General features: G+C 50.5%; 1 protein-coding gene across 1 annotated transcript in view; it reads right to left on the bottom strand.

The window, feature by feature from the left end:
- Nucleotides 1–22,346, bottom strand: part of PIP5K1C (phosphatidylinositol-4-phosphate 5-kinase type 1 gamma) — a 52,882-nt gene that overhangs the window by 4,236 nt on the left and 26,300 nt on the right. The window contains exons 2-17 of the mRNA XM_074163745.1: nucleotides 21,664–21,695; nucleotides 19,149–19,226; nucleotides 18,665–18,795; nucleotides 17,960–18,077; nucleotides 15,899–16,051; nucleotides 12,799–13,098; nucleotides 12,083–12,288; nucleotides 10,843–10,926; nucleotides 10,317–10,365; nucleotides 9,228–9,312; nucleotides 8,692–8,853; nucleotides 7,575–7,713; nucleotides 7,248–7,280; nucleotides 4,811–4,915; nucleotides 4,418–4,550; nucleotides 291–374 (exon numbers count right to left, since the gene is read on the bottom strand). Coding sequence (XP_074019846.1) covers nucleotides 291–374; nucleotides 4,418–4,550; nucleotides 4,811–4,915; nucleotides 7,248–7,280; nucleotides 7,575–7,713; nucleotides 8,692–8,853; nucleotides 9,228–9,312; nucleotides 10,317–10,365; nucleotides 10,843–10,926; nucleotides 12,083–12,288; nucleotides 12,799–13,098; nucleotides 15,899–16,051; nucleotides 17,960–18,077; nucleotides 18,665–18,795; nucleotides 19,149–19,226; nucleotides 21,664–21,695 — 1,892 coding nt within the window. The remainder of the gene's footprint in view (nucleotides 1–290; nucleotides 375–4,417; nucleotides 4,551–4,810; nucleotides 4,916–7,247; nucleotides 7,281–7,574; nucleotides 7,714–8,691; nucleotides 8,854–9,227; nucleotides 9,313–10,316; nucleotides 10,366–10,842; nucleotides 10,927–12,082; nucleotides 12,289–12,798; nucleotides 13,099–15,898; nucleotides 16,052–17,959; nucleotides 18,078–18,664; nucleotides 18,796–19,148; nucleotides 19,227–21,663; nucleotides 21,696–22,346) is intronic.

The raw sequence follows: 22,346 nt of genomic DNA, 5'->3' as shown, positions 1-22,346 counted from the left end.
AGTAACGACAACACAACTGGAGAACCTCAGCTCCCCGAAGCTTTCACTGCACCAAACGGTTCGGAACAAGCCACAGCCCTTGCTGAGCAGCCCAGGTCTCTGCCAGCGCAGATCTCGCCTGCTGCTGTGGAGCTGATCCCAGATTCAGCAGGGCTCTGCCGCAGCCATGCAGGAGCCCCCATGCTGCGCAGAGGCCACAGCGGCCCCCTTGGCAAGCTGACCTTGCGGAGGGAATGTAAGCTCCAACCTCGACCCACCGGGCACCCGGCACACGTTTCTTGTACACTTACTGTATCGCTCTCCTCATCGGAGACAGAGTGGAGCTGAGCGCTATAGTGGAGCGGGGAGTAAACCCAACTCCTCTCATCTGTCGGCTGCCAGAGTGGCCAGAGACGGCGGGGAGAATGCAAGGAGAGCAGCAGCAGAGCAGGGAGCAAAGGAGAGAAAAGGAAAAAAAAATAAAAGGAGAAAATAAAAAGAGTAGGAAACAATACAGTAAAACAGCTGTCCACCTGGAGGGAGAGAACTGAGCTCAGTGCCAGCTGGCAGCAGAGGAGCCTTCCTCATCCTCAGTTACATACCTGCTCCCTACCAGTGCGGACATGGGACAGCCCGCCAGCAGCTGATATTGGACCCTGCTCCAGCTGCAGTGGGGATGGCACAAACTCTCCTCTTTCAGGAACAGATTTTTTAGAGCTTTTGAGATGCCAGTGAAACCTCAGCTCCCTGCCACAGCATCACCCCCGCTCCGGAGCAACCAAGGGACCTGGGAAATGACTTACCTAAGGGCAGTGACAGAGCTCTCAGTTCCTGGTACCCACTCCCAGCTCTCAACCTCCCGTTCCACGAGCCCTGGGTATGCTACAAGCTGGCACCTCTGGTGTCCAGGAGGGCTTTTACAGCGGCACCTGATCTGGTTTGCTGTGCCTTCCCCCTTCCCTGCAGGCCAAGTAAGGCGGCAATGGGTGGGTTACGACCATGGTGGATGGTGGCCACAGAAAGGAAAATTATCACTGAGAGTCTTGGAAACAGTGGGGTGATGGGAACAAGTACGACAAAGGAGGCAAAACACAACTGGATCTTGGAAAGAATGAGAGGGAAGGGGACGTGTGGCCGGAGAGCTGGTTGTCACAACACTGGGCATCGGTGTGACAAAACAGGCTTCTGCTGCCGACTCAGCAGAGAGAAGCCCAGGCAGATTCAAGTGCTTCCGGTGTTGCCAGAGGGGACCCACTTCCACTGCAAACAGGCTCTTTTAGCTCCAGAGGGAGGGAACTGCCCCCTTTGACTCAGCCTGGGCTTTGCAAAGGAAGAGAAATGGAACTGGGTACTTGGGAAGAAGCCTGGGGGGGGTTCCCAGGCCGGGAACCAACTCTAACAGTCTATGATGTACAAGAAACTGCAAGAAGCCAGAGGAGCTTTGAAGCACTGGGCTCCGCGTGCTGAACCCCATCAATAACTGCAGCTACATTAGCAGAGACCACTGGGAGGCAGGGAAGAGAAACCCTTGCCTGGAGCTTCTTACAGGGCTCTGCTAGAGGTGCAGGAAAGCTCAACACTGCATAAAGTCTGCCCCACATCCTGTTTTTCATCCGTCCTGACTGAACCGCACGCTCCAGCCGGCCACTTTCAGAGCCTTTTAGGAGCTCAGACACATGCAGGGAGCTGAAAACCCAGCGGGGAGATAAAGGAGCATCCGGTGCTTGGTATTAACCCTCCCACTGCTGGAGCAGCCAAACTCAGGTGAGGGGCAGGAGAAGCTGCCGGGAGGAGTTGCCCATTTGCTTTCCTCATGCCAAGGCCTGGAGCACGTTACTGCCCCTGCTCCCCACACTCTGCCCAACGCCCCCTCCACTGCTCCCCCGGTACCAAACTGGCAGGCGCTGGGAGGACCACGCTATACAAATGCTGTGCCAAAGCTCTGACAGAGCTGCCATTACCCTCTGAGGGCATCAGCTCTCCCAAAGATTCTGAAACCCAGAGCAGTCCAAGCTCTGGATTCAGTCCCTAAATGCTCCACTGCCTCCCTGCATCTTTTGGAAAGGAAAACTCTCACTGCTCACAGAAAATCTGCAGCGAGGAGGGAGCACATCGGTGATGCTGCGAAGGGCTGGAGAGCAGAAACCACCCCCAACCCAGCAGCACCTTTATGAGCTGCTTACCATCTCAGCCACCAGAAAGATGGCCAGCTGGATTTTTAGCAGCTTCAAAACATCTTAATGGTCTCTCTGGATCCCCGTCTGGCTTCCTGGGCCAAGGGAGCCGAGTCTAACATGACCTACAAAGGCTCAGGTGCCTCTCTGCCCAGGTCTGGTGCTTGCAAGTTTGTCCAAGGGCTGGGTGACACTGCAGCCCCCTCACCCCCCACGGCAGGAGCTGTGTCACCAGCCTGCAGAAAAACAGGGCAGAGCACGTTTCTGCAAGATCCTACAGGGAGATGCCATTTGTGTGATTTTGATGTGCTTCCCTGGTTTCTGCTGGGCTGGTTCCACATGGCCACCCAGTACAGAGCGGCAGCATCCCCAGAAACGGAGCGCTGGCCCCAGTGTTTCAAAGCTGAGCTCTGCTCCCCTACGTGCTACTGTGTTCACTTACAATCCCAGAGGAACGTGAGGTGGTTCGGAGTCTGCGCTGGCGGGGAGAGTAAATCCAGTACCTCCCATCTGTGAACTGGATGGCCCCAGGGCAAGTGAAGTGAGAAAGGAAACAAGAGGGAAAAAAAAAAAAAGGATGATGTGGAAGAGAGGATGAAAGAGAAAGCAAAAAACAAGAGGTTTGGCAACTTCAGGCCTGAATAGGTCAGCAGGCAGGAAAGCCGTGCGTGGGAAGAGCAGTGCCCATGCCCAGACTCCACACTTGTATTCCCCTGTAGGTGAACAGGAGGATAAAGTGCTCTCCTTTCAGGAGCAGACTTCCAAAGATCAGATCACAGTCCCCTGGGACAAATCATCCTCTGCACACAGCATCCCTCCACCAACCATCGCCCCTGGAGCACTCCTGCAGAGGCAGCCGTGGTCCAAGCCCCGCTGCACTCTGCTGCAGCCTCAATCGAGCTCCAGCTCAAGTGGTTTTCCAAGGAGAGTGCCCGTGGGAACCCAAATCAGCTTTTCCCTTCATCCCAGCAGTGACAAACACTCCACAGCACACGACACACATTTAATGCAAGACTCAAGGATTTAGATGAAGTATGAAATGCTGATGAGCAGTCAGTCACACTCTCTGTGAGCGCACACTGCACACAGATGGTTTCCTTCGGATAGAGAGGTGCCCCTCAAGTTGGTGGGAACACATGTGCCCAGGGACAGGGAGGAAGAGGAGCTGACCCTTGCTAGAAGACACTTGCCTGTGGAGCAGGCAGTATCTGCAGGCAGCTTGCACACAGCTGCCATCCACAGGCAAAGAAAGAGCAGCAGTGTTAGAGGGAGCTGTTTGCATTTCGAACAGCATGCACAAAAACCCAAACAGATGAGCTTTTAAAATGGAGCTGGTTCCTTCCACAGCTCCCACGAGCCTCAGAATGACTCGGCAAGGAGTGAGCAGCTCTGCAGCAGAGTCACACAAGCACAGGCAAAGGCAAATGTTGCCATTTTTAGGTTGGCCTGAAGGAGCTTATCACAAGGGCTCAGCTCCTCTCCGTCGCCATGTCACTGACAGCAACGAGTTGGAGCTGGGCACCTCTTTCCATGAGAAGGTTCCAGCGCCCAGGGTGGAGGAGAGCAGTCATTCCCTCAGCTCTGCTCTGGGAATCCGCTGGGCAGGTACATATTGCGAAAAACTCTTCTCTGGTCTGCAGAAGCTGCTCAGACATTGCAAGAGCTGACTGAGGAACACAGCGCCAGGCTCCACCGCACTCTGCTGCCAACCAGCAACCACCTCACTTACTCCCTGTCTCAGCACTAGATTTCCTCTGCGTCACCTAATGCATCTGCCTGCAGGGAAAGGAAAAGCCAGAGTTCACCAGAGCCCAGGGTCAGCCCCACCACAACCACCTCCCTTCTGGCTCTGGGCCACTGTGGCACATTTGTGCCCAGGGAAGCAGCCGGGCTCTCTGGCTGAGGAAGGAAGAACCTCTCAGTTCCACCTACATTCACCTTGGCTGGTCCCAGGGGGAACACGCTGGCCCAGATAAGCCCTTCAGCACTTGTGATTGGAAGTAGAGCAGCACACCTACGCTACATCCACAGCACAGGGCCACCCGTGTCAGCCCCGCTAGATGCTGGTTTGAGTTCTCCAAGGGTTAATCCAGTTCCCTGCACTCAAAAACCTATCCAGTGTTAAGACCTTGAGATGCTCAACGCGAAGATGGCATGGGGCAGACACCGCCCCACACCCCACTGCCTGAAACAGAGACTGTTAGAGCCTTGTCCAGCCTTTCCCATCATCCCCCCTAATGGGCCAGGAGGAGAGGGGATCTTACAAAGTATATGTCTGTGACTGGCACATCATCTTCATCCGAGGCCTGGCTGGCTGGTTCGGAGGCCTGGCTGGCCGTCTCCACCTCTATTGTGGCTGTGGATGTTACAATGGCACAGGCTGAAGAAGCCGCCTCTCTGGAGGGGGGAAGAAATAGCAGAGTGTAGTCGCTGTGATCAGAAAAGGAGCAAACAAGACTCTATGATTTACTACAGAGGAGCTGAAGATGCTCTGCCATCACATCCAGAAAGGTCAGGTCAGCTCAGCTTCACTGGGGGAGCACCCATCTCTCAAGGAAAGCTGGTGCCCTACAAAGTCAGCCCCCAGCAGGAGTTGCCACAGACCAGATGACACTGGGCAGGCTCCGCAAAACCACCCAACGCTCCGAAACACTCACTCTTTGTCATCTTCTTTGGGAGCAACGATCTCAACGTCACACTTGGGCTCCAGCTCGACACTGATCTGCTGAAGCTCCTCCTCAACTCGCACCTCCTCGTGTGACCTGGAAACCGAAGAGAGAGACCCAAAGGCTCAGCTGGGCACTAGTTATGCAGAGTCCTCAATTTTAGCTCAGCCTGAATCAGTCCTGAGTCAGCCCAGCTTCTTGCACCGCAGCCTTCCCAGGAGCGAGCTGTGCCAGTCTGTCCCGGTGTGTGGCTGCCAGGCACTCACGGCACCGAGCTCCTGGCACAGCCCCAGCTGCTGATTTCGGCTCGGAGGAGCCATCAGACCTCCCAGGACTGAGGATTTGGATCACCAGAACTCCCAAGCAAAAGAGTCAGTCCTGTCAGATTGCAGTGCTCAAGACTAACGAGGCAGGAAAAGAGGACAAGAGGAAAGGGATTAATTAGCCAAGGCCACAGAAGAGATGGGCAGTGTCAAATGGAGTACGGGAGGAAAGGGGAGAACTGGCCTCTGGGGAAAACCTGTGTCCAGAGTTAGCCCGGCATCATCTATCAACTGCATAAGGGCCAAAGCCTCCAACCTCTTCCGAGAGTCCCAGAGCACCAAAGCAGCTCACACATGCTCCAGGGTTAACGTCAGATTTATGTGCGCTGTTTGTGACAGTCTTCAATTTAATACCTCACGCTATTAAGGTAATTGCTTGCGCTGGCGGGGCTGGCTCCATCGCCCTCATGGGACGGAGGAGCGGGCGCTTGCCAAGTCCAGGGCACATCTCGGGAAGGGATGAGCTCCGTTGGCAGCACCGTCCTGCTCTGTCCCTGGCCGGAGCCAGCAGGCGGCTCTCCTGCCCAGCCCTGGGGATCTCGTTCCTCTCCTCCTCACAGGGGGGTGGATCTCAGAAACCTGGAGGGAATTCCCCAGCAGATTAAAATAATCAGAGGTGTGACACGTTTTTGAGCAAATTGGAAAAGGTCTTTTTCTTTTCAGCTCAGAAATGTAAATTCATGCTTTAATAACTTTGTTCTGGCACTGGCTTTCACCAGAGTGCTCTACAAACACACAGGTCCCTGTTCTCCTGGAAGGCCATGCTGAGACACCAGCACCAGGAATGCAGAAACTAGGCAAAAACTAGCAAAGGCAGCCACACCTGTGTGGGGTGGTTTTAGCTGTGGCAGATCTGTGCTAGACAGATCTGCTTCTGACCAAGTCGCTAAGCCCCCCGTGTGGTCCAGGGACAGTCACTGCGATCCTCCTGACCTATTTCTGGATGAAATCGCATCCCACAGCTACTCCCTCCATTAGGTACCAAGGGAGTGACTTGGGTGAAGTCACTGCATTTTGCCAAATGGGTCCCACCACTGCTGCCTAAGATTAAGTCTCCAATTTTCAGCAATTTCACACAAGGGTGAGGTGCTTCACAGGTGCCTGACACTTCAACAAGTGCTGCAAATCAGCAGCAAGTAGGTCCTTGCCCTCCAGTGAGAGAAATTTACCACAATTCAGTGACATGCAGCATACAGAGGTATTTTCATTAAGAAATACCACGGAAAGGAATTTTTTTCCACGGTGTCTGTGCTCTGAAGCTCAGCAAATCACTAGACACTAGAAATGAGGGGAGATGTAAGACTGTAAGATGATGCAAACCCTCATCTTCCAAAGTCCTTGCCTCCCTGTGAAGCACCAAACGCTGACTGCAGGGAGAGCAGACGTCAGCCTGTCCAGCAGCTCCTCTGGCTACAGCGTATCCCAAGACTGAGTCTCTGATGTGCATTTCAAAGCCTGTACCTACAACACATCCTGGAAAGCTAGGGCAGAGTCAGCAGCAAATGCAGGGTCCTCACGCAGGTCCCGCTGACACAGGCAACGGGGTCATTTTTACCAGTGCAAAAATATGCAAGATAATTATGTGACGTGTGCCTCTAAATCCAGACACCCCTATGCAGCAGGGGATTTTTGTCCTACCTTGCCTTTGGCTCTGAGCCACCTATCACCGCAGGAGGGGAAAAAAAAAAACCCCTCAAAGTACCCAAGGTACTTCTCTGGGGTCACAAAGTCAAAGCCCTTTCCCACACTCACATCCATGGCAACGAGGCAGCAGGGACATGCAGAGGAGGAATGTTCCTGCTGTTAAGGGTCATTTGCCCAGAGGGTGACATAAATGACCTTCCTTGATTCTAATGCTGGTTGGGTGGGTAAATTTGGACAACTCTGTCCTTTATAGACTTCCTGGGCCTTTTCCCATCAAATAACAGGGGTAATATTTAAGATTCCTTGCAAAGCACGGAGAGATCTGCTTGTAAGGAAAATTCTGTGTAAGGAATGGGGATCATTTGCTTGTGAGCAGCAGCTCATCATCCTGCAGAGGACCACACCACAAACATGAGGTCTCTTGTGCAGCAGCACAAGAGGAGATGAGACACTCTTCTCACCTGCCATCCTGCCCTGAGGAGTGTGTGCGCCTCCTGCGAAAAGAAACCAGAATAGTAGAGTTTGAAGAGCAATTTAAGACAGAAATCCTACACTGCCCCCAAATCTAACTCCCCACCCCATGAGGGAGATGTTCTACTTAACAGCTGACACTTCTCCCAGCAATAATTAATCCCATCAAAGCTGCATCTGCTTGCTCCCAGGAGAGATTTAATTAAAATCGGTCATTAGCATTCCAGAGCATAGGGCCGCCTGACCGAGATCTGCAGCACAAAGAGGAACGGCAGCCGCTTGACGCCAGCGGGAGCAGGGGACGAAGCTGTCCTCACCTGTACCGGGGCTGCTCAGAGGTCTCCGAAGGGGATCGCTCAGGAACAGAGAGAGATGTTGAAGAGAGCGTCGTGGCTATGGAGGCCGTGGTAGCTTCTTCAAAGGAAGGAGGTGTGCAGGGCAGCAGGTCTGGCCGGCCTGCGGCCCAGAGCAGAGTGCAGGAGAATGCAGGAAGAAAGAGATGAGTATGAGTAGGTCAAACACCAACACCTCACCTACACCAGCCCCGTGCGAGGCTGTTCCACCATCAACCTGCACACTCCCACCAGGACCGGTCACTTAAAATCACAACCAGGCAAGAAGTTGAGCTGGGTTCATGAAGGCAGCAGCTTCTCCCCAGGCATCCTCTAGGGAGAGCCAGTAAGCACCATTTCCTGCAGGACAGACAGCCGCTGTGGGAAACATAATGCCAATGAAGGCATCTCACTGGTAACCAAAGCTGGATTAAAGGCTTGGGTCACCAGAGATAAATAGCTGAGTGAATTAAGAGATGAATTGAGTGCTCACTGCTTTGCACAGGCAGAAATCTAACACCGATGCACTCAAGGAACCCGTCCTTCACCACTCAGCCCAGATGGAAGTGATGAAAGGGCAGCACAGAACCAGGCCATTCGTCTTTTTTCAATAGCAAGATCTTGCCCTTAAAACTGTCCAAACACTGTCACTAGAGTCCTGCAGTTCCCAGTATGTCCCCCTGGCCTTTTTTTTTTTTTTTCCTAAGGGTGGAAAATTCAACTTTCTGATCACTTTTGGGCTGTGACTGCTGGTGCCAGTTGGCAGCGGCTGCCTTGCAGCAGTGACGCAAGGGACCATTTTTACTGCAGAGCCACAGAGCACTGCAAAGTAGGGATTCGGTCTTCTCCGACACAGAGGTGTCGCTTCCCCAATCAACTAACTGTCGGTGCTGTGACAAAACCATACACTCTTACCTTCTCCCCTGTCCTGGTTAAGTTTAGCACCTGCAAAGCACAGCAAGACAAGCGACGAAGAGCTCTTGCTCAAAGAACACATGGTTGGTGCACAGCAGGGAACTTGACGAGAACAGGGGAGGATCCTAAGGGACTGCTAGGAAAGAGGGTGATCACACAGCCATCGGCCACCAAACGACACCATTACCTTCATCATCAAGCGTGGGGTAACTCCTGGCCGCACGGAGATCATACTGCGTTTCGTCCTTTTCAGAGGGGAGCTGACTGGCTGAAAACGCTGCTGTTGGACCAGCCGTCTTAACAGCGAGCAAGGCACTGCGCCCTTTCTTTGAGGGAGATGACTTCAGAGCTGGATGAGGAGAGCAAAAGAGAAGATGAAATTACCACCAACAACAACTACTGTCACCCCAAAGGCACTTTTCCCTCCACAGAGAGATGCCTCTGCCCTCAGACACACACACACGTGCTCTGCAAGTGCCATCTCTGAAGGGCTGAGTCTGCGTCAGGCTGCAGGAGAGCTCCAGTGGGAGTCTCAGCAGCCCGAAGCAAGCTGGGACAACAAGAGGGCTTTGCAGTTCCTCAGCTTTGCTCTATATTACAGCAGAAAAGCCTGCTCAGACTTTGGGCCCAGGAACTCTCCACGTGGACTGAAGCGGCAAGATGGAGATAAGGCTCTGCCTCTGCCACACCACGAGGCCAACAGCTCTTGGATGAGGTACTTACAGGAATTCTTTCGAAACACCGTGTTGGTCATGAATTTGAAGAACCTCTCTGCATAAAAGCTGGGTCTGTGTACTGACACAGTGTCCTACAAAGGCAAGAAGCAATTGTTTAATTGTAAAATTATCCCTTCAAGGCAGAATTTCTATAACAACCAATGCAGTCTTTTTTATTCCAACATTTAGCACTGATAGAGCCTTAAAATGGAAAGGCTTAAGTGAAATGATCTGATTAATGCTATAAATAAGCCTGAAGCATTGCCTTTGATTTGATTGCATTTGATTATATTCTTGCTGTAATTTTATAATGGATTTTGGTGATTTTTATCCCTTTGTCGACTTCCTGGATTTTTCAATATTGGCCTGATTACATACATAAAATTTCTTCTGGCTTTGCTGGCTGACATTCAAAGCACATGTGGGTACCTTTGCACAGGACACGGACATCAAAATTCAGACAAGGGTCTTCATACATTTAAAATGTTTTGCACTTCTTGTTTAAAAATAGTAAAACTGAAGCTGTCTCTGTTTCTGATATTCGACTGTGCTACCATGACTTGGCATCTACACATTTCCTTTGCCTTATTCTTTAAGGGAAGCCGGGATATGCAATGCTGAAAAGTAGTTTCCACACCCAAGGTTGCTCTTTCCTTAAACAGGCAGCTGGGCTGCTGCAGGAGAGGAGGCGGAAGGAAAGCCCTGACAGGGGTTTATTAACTGATAACTCACTGGAGTGGAGACACAGGCAGTCACCAAAGGGAGCAAACGCAGGACTCCGACACGTACACGAGTGCCCGTGCCTCATGCGTACGGGGAGGAGGACACTGACAGATGGGAGCAGGGGAGGAAAGCTGGTACACGACAGCTAAACACGCGACGAGGTGGAGTGAGCAAGAAAACCCGATTGGGAACAAGCGGCACTACACCGCTGTGGAGGCACGAGAGGCAAGAACTACTCCTTTCATTGGCTTCAGCTGTGCCAGTTCAGGCACTATAAATAGCAAGGTAATCAGCACCAACTAGCACAAACGAAGCCAAGGCAGGTAAATCCTGCTGAGGCCCGGACAATTCCTGCCCCCGTATGGGCACTCACCCCATCATGGACAAGGGCCTTCCAGGTATGTTCCAGCTTCTTGATGAACCTAATTCCAGGGGAGAAGGGGAGAGAAAGACACAGATTCAGGCAGGTACTCTACCTTTGATACCCCACACAGGAGAGATCACTGAGCTGCAAACGATCCCTCCTTCATCCCCAGTGTAGCCAAGAGGCACAACTGAGCACAGCGGCATCTCTGCAGCCAGGTCAGAGCTGCCCAGGAGCCCTACAGGGAAGGAGGAGCTGGACTGGAAGAGGGGCAGAAAATCACCTGGAGATATGCTACCTATCTGAGGCACAGAGCCAGGAAACTTCTATGAGCAACTCATTATATGGTTCTGTGTCACCAGCTGTTCTAAGGACAGGATAAAAATCCACAGCCCTCGACACACATCAACAGACAGCTTTAGGCAGCCTGCCCACTCATTAGCAAACTCTTCAGGAGAGGAAAATCTTCCTGCTTTCATTCAGTGTTAAAATAGATGTTAACACACTTAAAAGGACAGACTGCAAAGTTACCTACCTGTATGACTGAAGGATATCTATGATTCCTACATGTAGCAGGAGACGCTCCCCTTTGCCGTTCACGGCTGGGATTCCTCCCATCCTGCAAGTAAAACAGAACCTCAGCAAGTGCAGCCCCAAAATGAGCGGCTGTAAAAGCCCCGAGACCTGCGGAAGGACGGACAGCAGCACTGGAAAGGGGGCTCTGATGTGGTGGTCGGACATAACCCAAAACCTGCAGTCACTTTGTGCACAGCCATGGGAAGTCACCTCCTGACCCTGGCCACCTCGCACAAGGTGTCCCTGGGGCTGCATCACCAAACACCAGCCATCAGGACAGGGACCACGTCGCATGGAACAGCTCTACCTGGGCAGGAACGCACCACATTGTTTTTTCTTAGCTACAGGACATTTTATTCTGGGGATAAGATTATTTATCAGGTCAGTGTGAGCCATCTGCCTATCAGGGCAGCAAACCTTTAAGGACAGGGGTATTTCCAGCCCCATCCACACTAATATCGGTGCAGCAACCACCAGCACATAACAAAAGCACGCAGGTATCAGGCAGGCACTGCAATTAGTGATGTTACTTGAAAGAATAACACCAAAGTATTATCCTGGCTTCACCATGACTCATCCTCCAACAAAACTGGAGCAGCTGGCGTCAGACAGCAACAAAGAGCAAACTCCCCCTGTTTGTTGGCAGCCTTGGTCCAGAAAGGCAGAGCCACAGTCACAAGAGCCGCCTGCAGCCCAAGAGCCACCCAACGGGCATGGGACAGGATTTGGGTAACCCCCCTAACCCACAGCTCCACGAGTTACTCCAGCACTTGGCTGCACTGCTGTTTCCCAACTGCACTGGGATACCCTCAGGGTAACGCCAGGAATTCCAAAGATGGAGTGATAGAGAACAGATTCCACGGGACAGGTTGATCCCTGCTTCCACTCCAGTATTTGGATGCTGAGCTAGAACTGAGCTAGTTTCCCTTCCCCAGAGCCTGGGTGGATGTTTAGAGGCTTTTACAGGAGCTGACAACCTACAGACTGGCCTAAGAAAAGGGATCACTATGAGGCTGGAGTCTTACACAGATATTCCCCACCCCAGTTTCCCCCATTCTCTCCATGCTGCTTTACTGGCAGCAGTACCACAACCCCCAGGAGAGACGCTCGCTCCGACACTTCAGATGGGCCTCCATTGGGGATTTATTGCTCCAGCCTCCACCCTCCCAGCAGCGCGAGAGAACTGGGTTGTCACCTACGTGTCGTCTGTGTCTATGGACTCCCCCCGGGTGGCCCCCCCCTGGATGGACTCCATGGCCGTGGAGTAAAGTGCCTTCTGCCCCACGGGGCGCTTCTCATCCGACGTGCTGTGAGCTCCCTCGGACTGCCGCTCCCGTTCTTGCTGGTCTATGTTATGAACCCCAAGCAGGAGGCTGTAGTCCATGATTTTAAAACTTTCCAACACCTACATGTTAGTATTGAGTTTAAGAACAAATACAAAATATCAGGCCAGCAGCTCAAATCCAGCACAGATCCCAAAGCACGCGACAACCCGTCCACATTCCCACTAACAACTCCTTCGCCAGCACCTCAACATTTCTGAGCCAATAATTATCTCTGGACTTGATTGCATAGAGTTTGGCCATCCCACAATCAACCCAGAGGGCTGAAAGCTTGCAAATAACTGTTGTACCATGTATCTGCTGCACACTCTGTAGGAAAAACGTATTTAGTCCCAACAGCCCAGCCACCAGCGGAACGGGCTTCCACAATTTGATGTGCCAGGCAAAGGAGTCCTCAGAAGCTGTCACGCCATGCAGCTCCACTGCTTTGCTCTCGGGGAACAGGGCAGTAGAAGGGATTTATCCTGCTTTGGGTTTAGCAGATTAACAAGGGTCTCAATCATTTGCTCTCCCTCATGCTGGAGAGCCAGGAACCTTCATTAACCTGCTCCCCAGGATGCCCCGCTCCTTACCAGACAGTCTCGCTGCAACGTCTTCACCAATGCACTGAAGGTGTCTGCATCCAGCATCAGGCCCTCGGGCATGTCTTGTATGAAGTCTAGATCCTTGTACGTAGGGCTGGACTTTTCTTTTTCCTTCTTGGATGCCCGGCGTTTATAGGTTGAGCCTTTCAGGTCAAATTTCAGGTGCATTTTCACCACGCGAGGCAGAATGTTGTTCATCACGACCACACGGATGTTTTTGCCCCCCGATTGCACACAATAGAGTCCGTAAAATTTCGGCAGCAGCGTCCGTGGGTTCTGGTTCAGATTCTGCAGCAGGGTTGGAATAAAAGTACAACGAAAGGTCATTTTGGCAGAAGACTCCTGCCGTGTTCAACACACGGCACGTTAACAGGTCTAGGAGCAGTCAGACTAGGGGTTCTTCACCTAGAGATTTTCTGAACTTTACACGAGAGCTTACTGAACACATTTGACAAACTCTTGCACTTCAGTGGCTTTAGGACCTGAAAATACCACTATGCCTTGAATACAGGGAATGAGAGGTTCAGCACTGTCTGGGCAAATAACCAAGTCCGGAAATTCCCCGCTTTCCCCATCAACAGCAGCTAAAAAAAGGAAAACAAACTGGAAGAGAAATAAACACAATAAGTGGGAACTTCAAGTTTAAAAATAACAGCTATCTCCATCTCTTCAGAAGTGTCAGAAATCAAGAGCCGTTCTCCAGCCCAGAATAAACCAGGGACACGGTATTTTTTAAACAAAACAACATCAATTTTCTGCTCCTTTTGCAGCGTTGCTTTATGAAACCCAGTTGGCCAGAGAGCACGGATATCCTGATCTGCTATCATGTCCTTTTTTTAGGCAGCAGTATTATTAGGAATGACATGACAGGCATGATTTGCTTGTTCAGCTTTGGGGAAATTTGGGAAGGAAACAGAACGTCTCCGCGCGCTATGAAAGAAAGGCCCAGAGCTGACAGATTCTCTGACAGACGGCAGAAGCACGACTGTATTAAAATTTCATGCCCCTCCTCATCTCACCCAACTGGGCACACGAGTGCGCTCCTCAACACGGTGCAAGCTGAAAGCAGCAGAGCAGCAAGCCCCAACGCAAACAGCACTTGCCCAGTTTAAAGTACCTCAGGATGCTCCCTCCACACTGCCTCCTCGGACACTGGGTGGGTTTCCCAAGAATAGCAGAAATCATAGAATCATAGAATTTTCTGGGTTGGAAGGGACCTTTAAGATCATCCAGTCCAACCATCACCCTTAACTCTGATAAAAACCATCACTAAACCATGTCTCTCAGCACTATGTCAACCCGCCTTTTGAATCCCTCCAGGGATGGTGCCTCAACCACTTCCCTGGGCAGCCCATTCCAAGGCTTAATAACCCTTTCCGTGTAAAAATTTTTCCTAATCTCCAATCTGAACCTCCCCTGGCACAACTTGAGGCCGTTTCCTCTTGTCCTATCACTTGTGACTTGAGAGAAGAGACCAACTCCCGCAAAAGAAAAGTTGCTGCCCATATCTCAGAGACAGCAAGGGCTTTCTGCATCGAGGCTGCATCAAAATGCCACCACTGGAGTTCGCAGCACGAACAGCAAAATCCCACGAGCTGCTTTTGGGGCTTTTTGTAGTCCCAAATAATAAAAATTTTGCAATATCAGCTACTGTTGTGATATTCCTGTGCCCTCAGGCACAAAGTTTGGCTTTGGAGACAGTTCTTTTCCAGTTTTGACCTGAACTGGAACCACAGCTATATGCACAAGTTCTGAACTTGGGAAACCCACAGAAGCTTGGAGTCGGTATACCAGTTTTGATGATCTCTTGCTATGATGTCATCTTCTATTGCCTCCTCACAGAAGAGCATACCCTCCTTTTTCTAAACAGCTTCTTCCCCTTTCTTTGTAATGGATGACTTTTAGAAACTTCATTCTATTTGGCACAGACCAATTTTTCATCATTGTTGTTTTTGTTATGACGTGTAGCACCACAGTAACCCTCAAACACTGGGAGGGTACAACAAGTAGCACGTATCTCCGCACCAGATGGGTCAGGTCAGTTTAACTCGTTAGGCTGATTGCTGGCCAGGACAACAGCGCAACTCCAGCCCCAGTGAAAATCCTCCACCTGATTTACGACGTACATTAGGCAAGAGGCAGCACTTTCCAAGAAAGCTCATCCTGTCCAGGAACTCGACTGTCACTTGCAAAAGAAGCGACTGGTGCTCAGTTATACACGGACACCCAAGACCCTGTCTCACTTCGGCAAATTTTCCCCAGTAAACATTGAGACAAGTATTTTCATAAAATCAGAGTATGATCACATACAGCAAATCTTCTGCAACATGCACACGGATGGGGCAGCATTAACATCGTTTGCCACCACCTTCTCCTCAGCATCTCCACAGCAAACAAACTCCTGGGTGGTTCTAACTGAGTTTCAGTGCCTTCATCTACAGAGCTGGACCCTTCACCACGGTCATGCAGGGAGACAGCTCCTGCTTTACACACCAAAGCATCAGGTTTGGTTCTGATTTACTACTTGTCACCACACACAAGTCCTCAGGGTCTCAATATATTGCCCTCCCAGACCTGGGATTCAGGCAAGAGCCACCTGCAGCAGACGATGTGCCACCACAGGGATCCTTAGCTTGGTACTGAGACAGAACAACCAGCAGCTCTGTTACACACCAGACAACGGGGGATGCCCAGGGACAGCCGTGGCTTCCCCAGAAAACCGACGTGGTTGTGTCACGGCCATCACCAGTCACCCTCAAAGCCAGGCAGATACACAGTGCCAAGCGAAGATTGGACCACTGCTGGGAAAAGGACACCCAGAAACACGCATCTGGGAAGCCATTTTCAGGCCAGAACATGCCTACAAGCTATGGCACTATTACCTGCCTCAAGTTTACCCCCAGAGTTTGCAAATAATCGGCAGGCTTTGTGCTTCTGGGCCTAGCTTTGTGACAGACTGTTGACGATGTCCCCAGTACAGGGCAGGTCACAAGAGACCCAGGTGGGGGACATGCCCCATGTGATGCTTTGGATGGAAAAGCTGCCACCACAGGCCCAAGTGGGGTCCCAGGTGCTGGGCGATACACACCATGTAGTAGCCAGGAAGGAGCTTCTGGAGGAATTCAGCTTCCTTGTGCATCACAGTTTTTATGATGAATTCATCGTCGCTGGTGACATAGAAGAGGGAGCCACTGGCACCGGGGTTCGACAGCTCTATCAGAGGCTCGTTGCATAACGAATACTGGGGAGGAAAAGATAAAAAAGATGATTATTTTTAGCCCCCACTCATTGCACATTGAGCTCTATGGCCTTGAGGGCTATCCCCTGCATGCTCTCTCCCTGTGAGATTAAGGGGTAGCAAAGCTTAAGTGAGAACTATTTTCATTATAGGTTAGGTCTAAGCAGCAAAGCTGATGGACAATTACAATTAGAGACTGAGATTACAGTTCAGAGCATCCCAACTGCTCAGAATCAAGCTAATAATCTGCTTCCAGTAACATCCAGGCTCCATAATGACATCTTACATTTTCCCATGGTGCATGTATCACATTTAGGTTTCTCTCAGCACGTTACCGCCAGCGCAGACGGAAAGATTGCATTTTAAGAGACATGACAGTCTGCTTGGGGTACCACGCACCACTGTGCTGGAGGGAACACGAGGCACTGGCTGTTCCCAGCCTCCTCTGGCCTCGTGCTCCCCTGTGACACGAGGATTTTTACAGCCACATCTCACCCCCTCAATCCTGTCAGAAACGCAGGAAAAGGATTAGACCCGGTGCCCAAACGCTAAGAGGGCTCAGCGCTGTGTCAGCACAGCAAGGGGAACCGCAGCGAGAACTGAACTGGGAGGACACTTGTAGACATCAGGGCGCAAACAGCAGGTCCTCAAATGAGGAAGAAAATACCCCAAAACCAGCAAAGCACACACATGCCCTTTCCAGGCAGGTACCAGCCCCAAGGCAACCGCGCAGGTTGAGGGGGTTCAGGGCAGCACCGCGTCTGAGCGGCCACAGCAAGAGGCACGGTGGGGAGAAGGAGGTGGGGCAAGGGACATAATCAGAGCAATAAATTAAATGCTCATCATTACGTACTGAAAACAGCTTTCAGCCCTGCACAGATTAATGATCCAAGACTTTATCAAGTTAATTATCTCATGCATAATTAAAGGCATTTGCTGCTGTGGCAGGCAAGAGAGAATCAGGGGAAGCAGAAGCAACAAATCAGAGCCGTGACCTTTGCGGGCTCTTTGCCTCACCCAAGTTTTGAGCCACTCATCAAATCAGCCGACAGTATCTCGGATGGCACAGATGGGGACCGTGTTACTGTCAAACCGTGCAATGGCACAGATTTTGTTTCTACTTGTAGGTATTCAGCTGTGATTACCCCGATCTACAGCTGAACTCAGAAAAAAAAGGCTATTAATAAAGGGAGAGGGCGTGCGCTCATTTGGATGTTTTCCCTTCCCCAGTTCAACAAATGTCCTTTTCTAAAGAGCAGGACGTCACATACATGCAAGGGACAAATTCAACCCCAGTGCACTCCAAGCCCCAACAGCTTGTACTATTAGGTATTTTAAAAACAGCCTTTCCAGCTCTGAGGAGCTTTCTGAGCACAAGAACAAACTGTATTTTATTCTGTCTTTGTAAGACGATTAAAATAACTACACTCACATAGCTCTCGAGTGAGTACACAAGGAAAAATTCCCATCTTTGTCCTCAGAGCCCCAGGGGACATTACAGGGTTGCACCCAGCAGAACACAACTCCTTTTGCTTGTAAACACAGTAAGTTATTGTCACCACAAGCGCAGAGGGAACCCCATTGTGGAGCTTACACAGCACACGCTGTATCAGCTCATTTCCCTTCCCTCCAGTGTAAGCCCCAGCTACCTCTTAGCAAACAGAGACTTCGGCTGAGTGGTGCTGGTCTTGCTGGGACCAGTACTGGATCTCCTCCAAAACTGAACAGAGTCCCTAAATCCACAGCCTGTTCCCGCTCCTTGCTGGGATCAGAACGATTCCTCAACTCTTTTCTGTCCCTTTTAGGCAAGAATTGCCGACAGCCTTGATTTAGGGACAAATTTCTTGTGTTCCTCTAGACCATCTCAAATAATGGAGGAAAGACAGAGAAATCCAAAAAGTATATCCATACCAAATAATCATCTGGACGAATCCCAAAGAGTTCTCGGAAGTACCGAAAAGCCACTGGTGCATAAGTCTTGAACCTGAAGTCAGCGTAATGGTGAGCCGGGGTGAGGTTACTGCCTTCGCTGCACAGAACAGACAGGACAGGAGCAGAGCCCCTGCATTACCACCAGGTATCTACAGGCACATTGAGGCTACTCTATATTTATTGGGCCTTGCAAAATGACATCTTAGGAACAACAACAACAAAATATCTATCTTCTGTGGCAGGACAACAGGAAAACAGATTTTCAATTATCTCCCAAAAACTGTTTCCGAATAACGCAAGGAACCACCGCTTGCCAAGCAGAACATATTTACACAGAGAATACGGCTTTTATGAGCTTTGTTTATTCACAGAGCTGAGTTTCTTCCACCTGAAACATGGGAAAATTTTGTGGAAGAAATTCTAGACGGACAGGTAGAAAGAAAAGTGCGTAGGAGGGCTAACAAACTCAAGCGTACAGTGCTGCATCTTACATTTCCATGCAAGCCAGTGTACTGCAGAACCTAACACTTCCCACTGTTATGTTTGTACGTAATCGATGCATATTTAAAATATTCAGAGCATCCAACTCTGTGATCCAAAGACAGATGGAAGCTCTCTTGAAAAATCAGTGAGAGGAAAAGAAATAACTCATGGGTTCATTTTGTTTCCCCCCATCTCTTTTACCTTGGGAAAAAAATGCTCTCCACCACGTAGAAGTCCTGCATCAGGACATCTCTCTCTGGCTTGGAGCTCAGGTTGCCGACGGTATATCCAATCCCCAGCTGGATGGCCCCCTTCAGAGTGGATGAGGTGGTCTGGCAGAAAGAAGAGAGCAGTCAGTCAGCATTTCACAGCAGATTATGGCGATAACATTCCCTATAATACAACACGTGTGTCTACGGCTTCTACGGGGTCGTCTTGGTCACTACATACTGCTAAACAAGTTCAAGCAGCTGCTGCAGAGAGGGATTCAGGCACCCAGAAGGTCTGCCGTTTGCAAGATTCTGCAGTACAAGGGTGCTGCATAAAATGTGAACCAGCTCGGTCGCTGTTACCGAACTGAGCCAGGAAAGCTCAGCTGCGCCAGGGCAAACCTCGGGCCCCAACTCCTCTTTTCTCTGGCTGCCACCCACACACAGCTGCCAGCCCCCGCGCCACAAACCCAAACCTTTTTGTAGGTGGTTTCACCAGATGCATCAACGCCTCGATGACCGATCTTCTTCCCTTGGCCAGGCTGTCCTGGTCCCTGCAATGAAAGAGCGTTGCTAAAGCCCTGAGGGGAAGCTGGCCGGGCCGACAAGAACAGGCAGAGCGGCACAGCCACACCATCGCGGGGATCACTCTGCCACTGGAGAAAAATCTGCAGAGGGCAAACGGGTGTAATTGGCACTGGGAAGCCTTAAACAAGGCTGTTTGCATTATACAACATCCCTCAAGACAAGAGGGGTTAGAATATCCCACCGCTCCATCCGACGCCCTCAGCACTAACCGGGCAGAGCCCTCGGCAAAGATGCTGAGCTTAGGAAAGAGCCGCTTGTTTCCCAGCTGCCAAGATTCCGCGGCAGTTGCTTGACTGCGGTTTCTCATTGATTTAAAACAGTGATGAATTAAATCAAACAGCAAGAGAACTTTATTCTTAAAAATCCCATGCCCTCAGGTGTCGAACCAATACCTCATAGAATCATAGAATCATAGAATCATCCAGGTTGGAAGAGACCCTTGGGATCATCGAGTCCAACCATCTACCCTACACTACAAAGTTCTCCCCTACACCACATCCCCCAACACCTTGCGCTTCACTGGAGAAATACGAGCCAGATACCAGGGAGAACCCAACCCAACTCCGGCATTCCCAGGGAGATAATCCATGTAAGTGAGATCTCATTTGTTTACAATTGAAAGGACAAGCCCACACAGGGTGAACGGCAACTCCCGGCTCTTCCTGAAGCCTTGCAAAGAGTTTACAAAGGTGCTGCAGGGCTGCCAGTGCTTCAGAGTGAGAACAAACCTATCCTACCCCATTTTCCTCCTCTTCTGCCTCTCAGCCTGCCTGGGCCTTTTTGTGCTGATGCAGGAGGGAGCAGATTGTGTCCGTACCCTTTACCAAGGCAACACAATCACGTTCTGTGGGTTCGATACAGCTCCTTTCGCAGCCCCGAGTGTGGGGTATCTATTCTCTGCCATGGGGCAAGGCTTCCCCGCCTCCCCAGCTCCCCCGGAGCCCCCCCCAGTGGCTAAAACTGCCCGTCAGCCCCCAGCCACATCTGGGGGCTCATTGCACCAAAGAACAGCTGGGCTTTGGATGTTCCTTCAGCAGCGCGCGGGGAGATCCAAGGTCATTTCCCCAGTGACAATATTATATCACTCACTCTCAAGTGCCGCACAGACCCATCTCTCAGAACCGGTCTGCAGCAGACAATGTATAATTTTGTTCAGACTACAGAAGTTCTTTGTGTTTTAGCTTTTAATCAAGAGCTTGCAGCTATCTCTGGTCAAACTGCTTGTACTTCTGGTACTAAGGGGCAGTCTGAGTTCTTCGAAAAAAAAAAAATATCTTATTTCCCACTGCATTTTAAACATTCAGCCCAGCCAGGCCCGTTTGCAAGCACTCCTCCTCCAGCAGTCGCGACCAGCTCATCCTTTCCTCCCAGCTTCCAACCAACACGCTACACCTTGTCACTCGCCCACAACACTCCAGCTGTACCGTCCTGCCTCACCACATGGCCCATCATCATCCTCTCAAAGCAATTAACAGCCACAGGTGCTGGTCAAGAGATTGCCATCATAGGAAACACAGGAACAAAAGCCTCTTCCACAGTCCCTTGTCTACCCATGACTGCATTTCCAGGGCACGAAAAAGTGGGGCTATTTGTGCATTGAACAAAGAATCAACTTTCACCAAAGTTGAGCTTCCTACTATGCCCGTTCCGGGGGAGGCAAGGAAGAATTGAGTGTCACATCCCTGGCAGTTTTATGGGAAGATTTTGCTATTCATGTATACAAATGCTCATCACCCCAGGTGAGTAATGGAAAGGGGTATGACAGAAAATTAGATCAAACAAAAAATCATTTGAACATGGTGCCCTAAACCGAGAGTGTGGGCTTCAGGGAACAGCTTTCAGGCACAGATCCTCCTACCAGCTTCCCTGCTGCCAACTGCGAAGAGTTTTGCTCCAGAAGATAAGAGTGATTCAGCAACCTGCATTATGTGTGAGAGAATATCAGTCCCTTGAGATGTTTCCCTGTTTTAGTGCTTCACAAATCACAGCCTCCTTGACTCGCTCCCAGGGGCAGGTGAGACCCAGCACAGAGCCCTGGAGGTGCCTGATACACAGATTCTCCATTTATCCCCTGCAGGTTCTGGTGTGGAAGAGGTGCCCTCAGCCACGTACACACAGACATCATGGATCACTAAAATCAGCTAGAATTGGCCACGTGGTGGGTATAATCCCTTCAACATGCCCTCTGTGACGGTGGTAATGCCAACACAGCAACTTCAGAGACCTGTCACTAATTTTCTTTTTTCCAAATAACAGATACCAAATTTTCAGTAATCTTAAATGTATTTTTAAATCCAGCTTTGCTCAAAAAAAAAAAAAAAAAGTTGGGCAGAAGTGTTTTCTAGAGCTCTGTGTTCTCATTTCCCAACACCGGATTTTCAAGGCCAGCTTTACACATCTCACCTCGGTGATGGCTGCCTTCTTCGGTGCCAGACCTGGGGAGAGAAGGGAAGAGCATCAGTAAAAGTAGGGACATCAGGGGAAAAAAAACCCAAAAACCAAACCCCTGCAAAAATAGCCTAATACTTTGCTCTTTCAAGCAAGCTGGAAAGCCTTTAAAAGCAGCTGGTTCACTAGCACAGGAGTCTGAAGTTACAGGGGTCACCCAAACAATTTCATACTCAGAAGCATAAAGATGCGCAGTTTTTCCTAGCGATGATGATTCCTGGAGATTTCAGGGGAGAGAATTCTTGTAAATCCCTGCTCACCGTAAGTAATAGGTCCACACTACACTGCAGAGTCAGTTACATGCAGAAGCCCAGAGAGACTCTTAGGAAGCCGCTTTCCAGCCACTCAGAAGGCACTTGACAAACTATTTTGATAATTGAATCTATTTATAGAATCCGATGTCCAAAGATATCGCAAAAATGAATGCATCATTTATCTCTGCCGCTGCCTTTGGGAGAAGCTGCCATGACTCCATTACAGGGAGAAAGGAGGATTTTGCCTAAAGCTTTTAGACAGATAATCAGAGTTGGAAACACAGGCCCAAACCCACCTTTCTCTTTCCCAGCACGAGCCCAGGTTGACAAGGAGTGCCTTATTTTTCGGCAACAGTGAGGACAGGCTCCCCTGTGCCGGCCCCG

This window comes from Numenius arquata, chromosome 25 (genome assembly GCF_964106895.1).
Source record: "Numenius arquata chromosome 25, bNumArq3.hap1.1, whole genome shotgun sequence".
Classification (NCBI taxonomy): domain Eukaryota; kingdom Metazoa; phylum Chordata; class Aves; order Charadriiformes; family Scolopacidae; genus Numenius; species Numenius arquata.
Note: the sequence above shows the minus strand (reverse complement) of the source record. Positions and strands in the feature narration are given on the sequence as shown.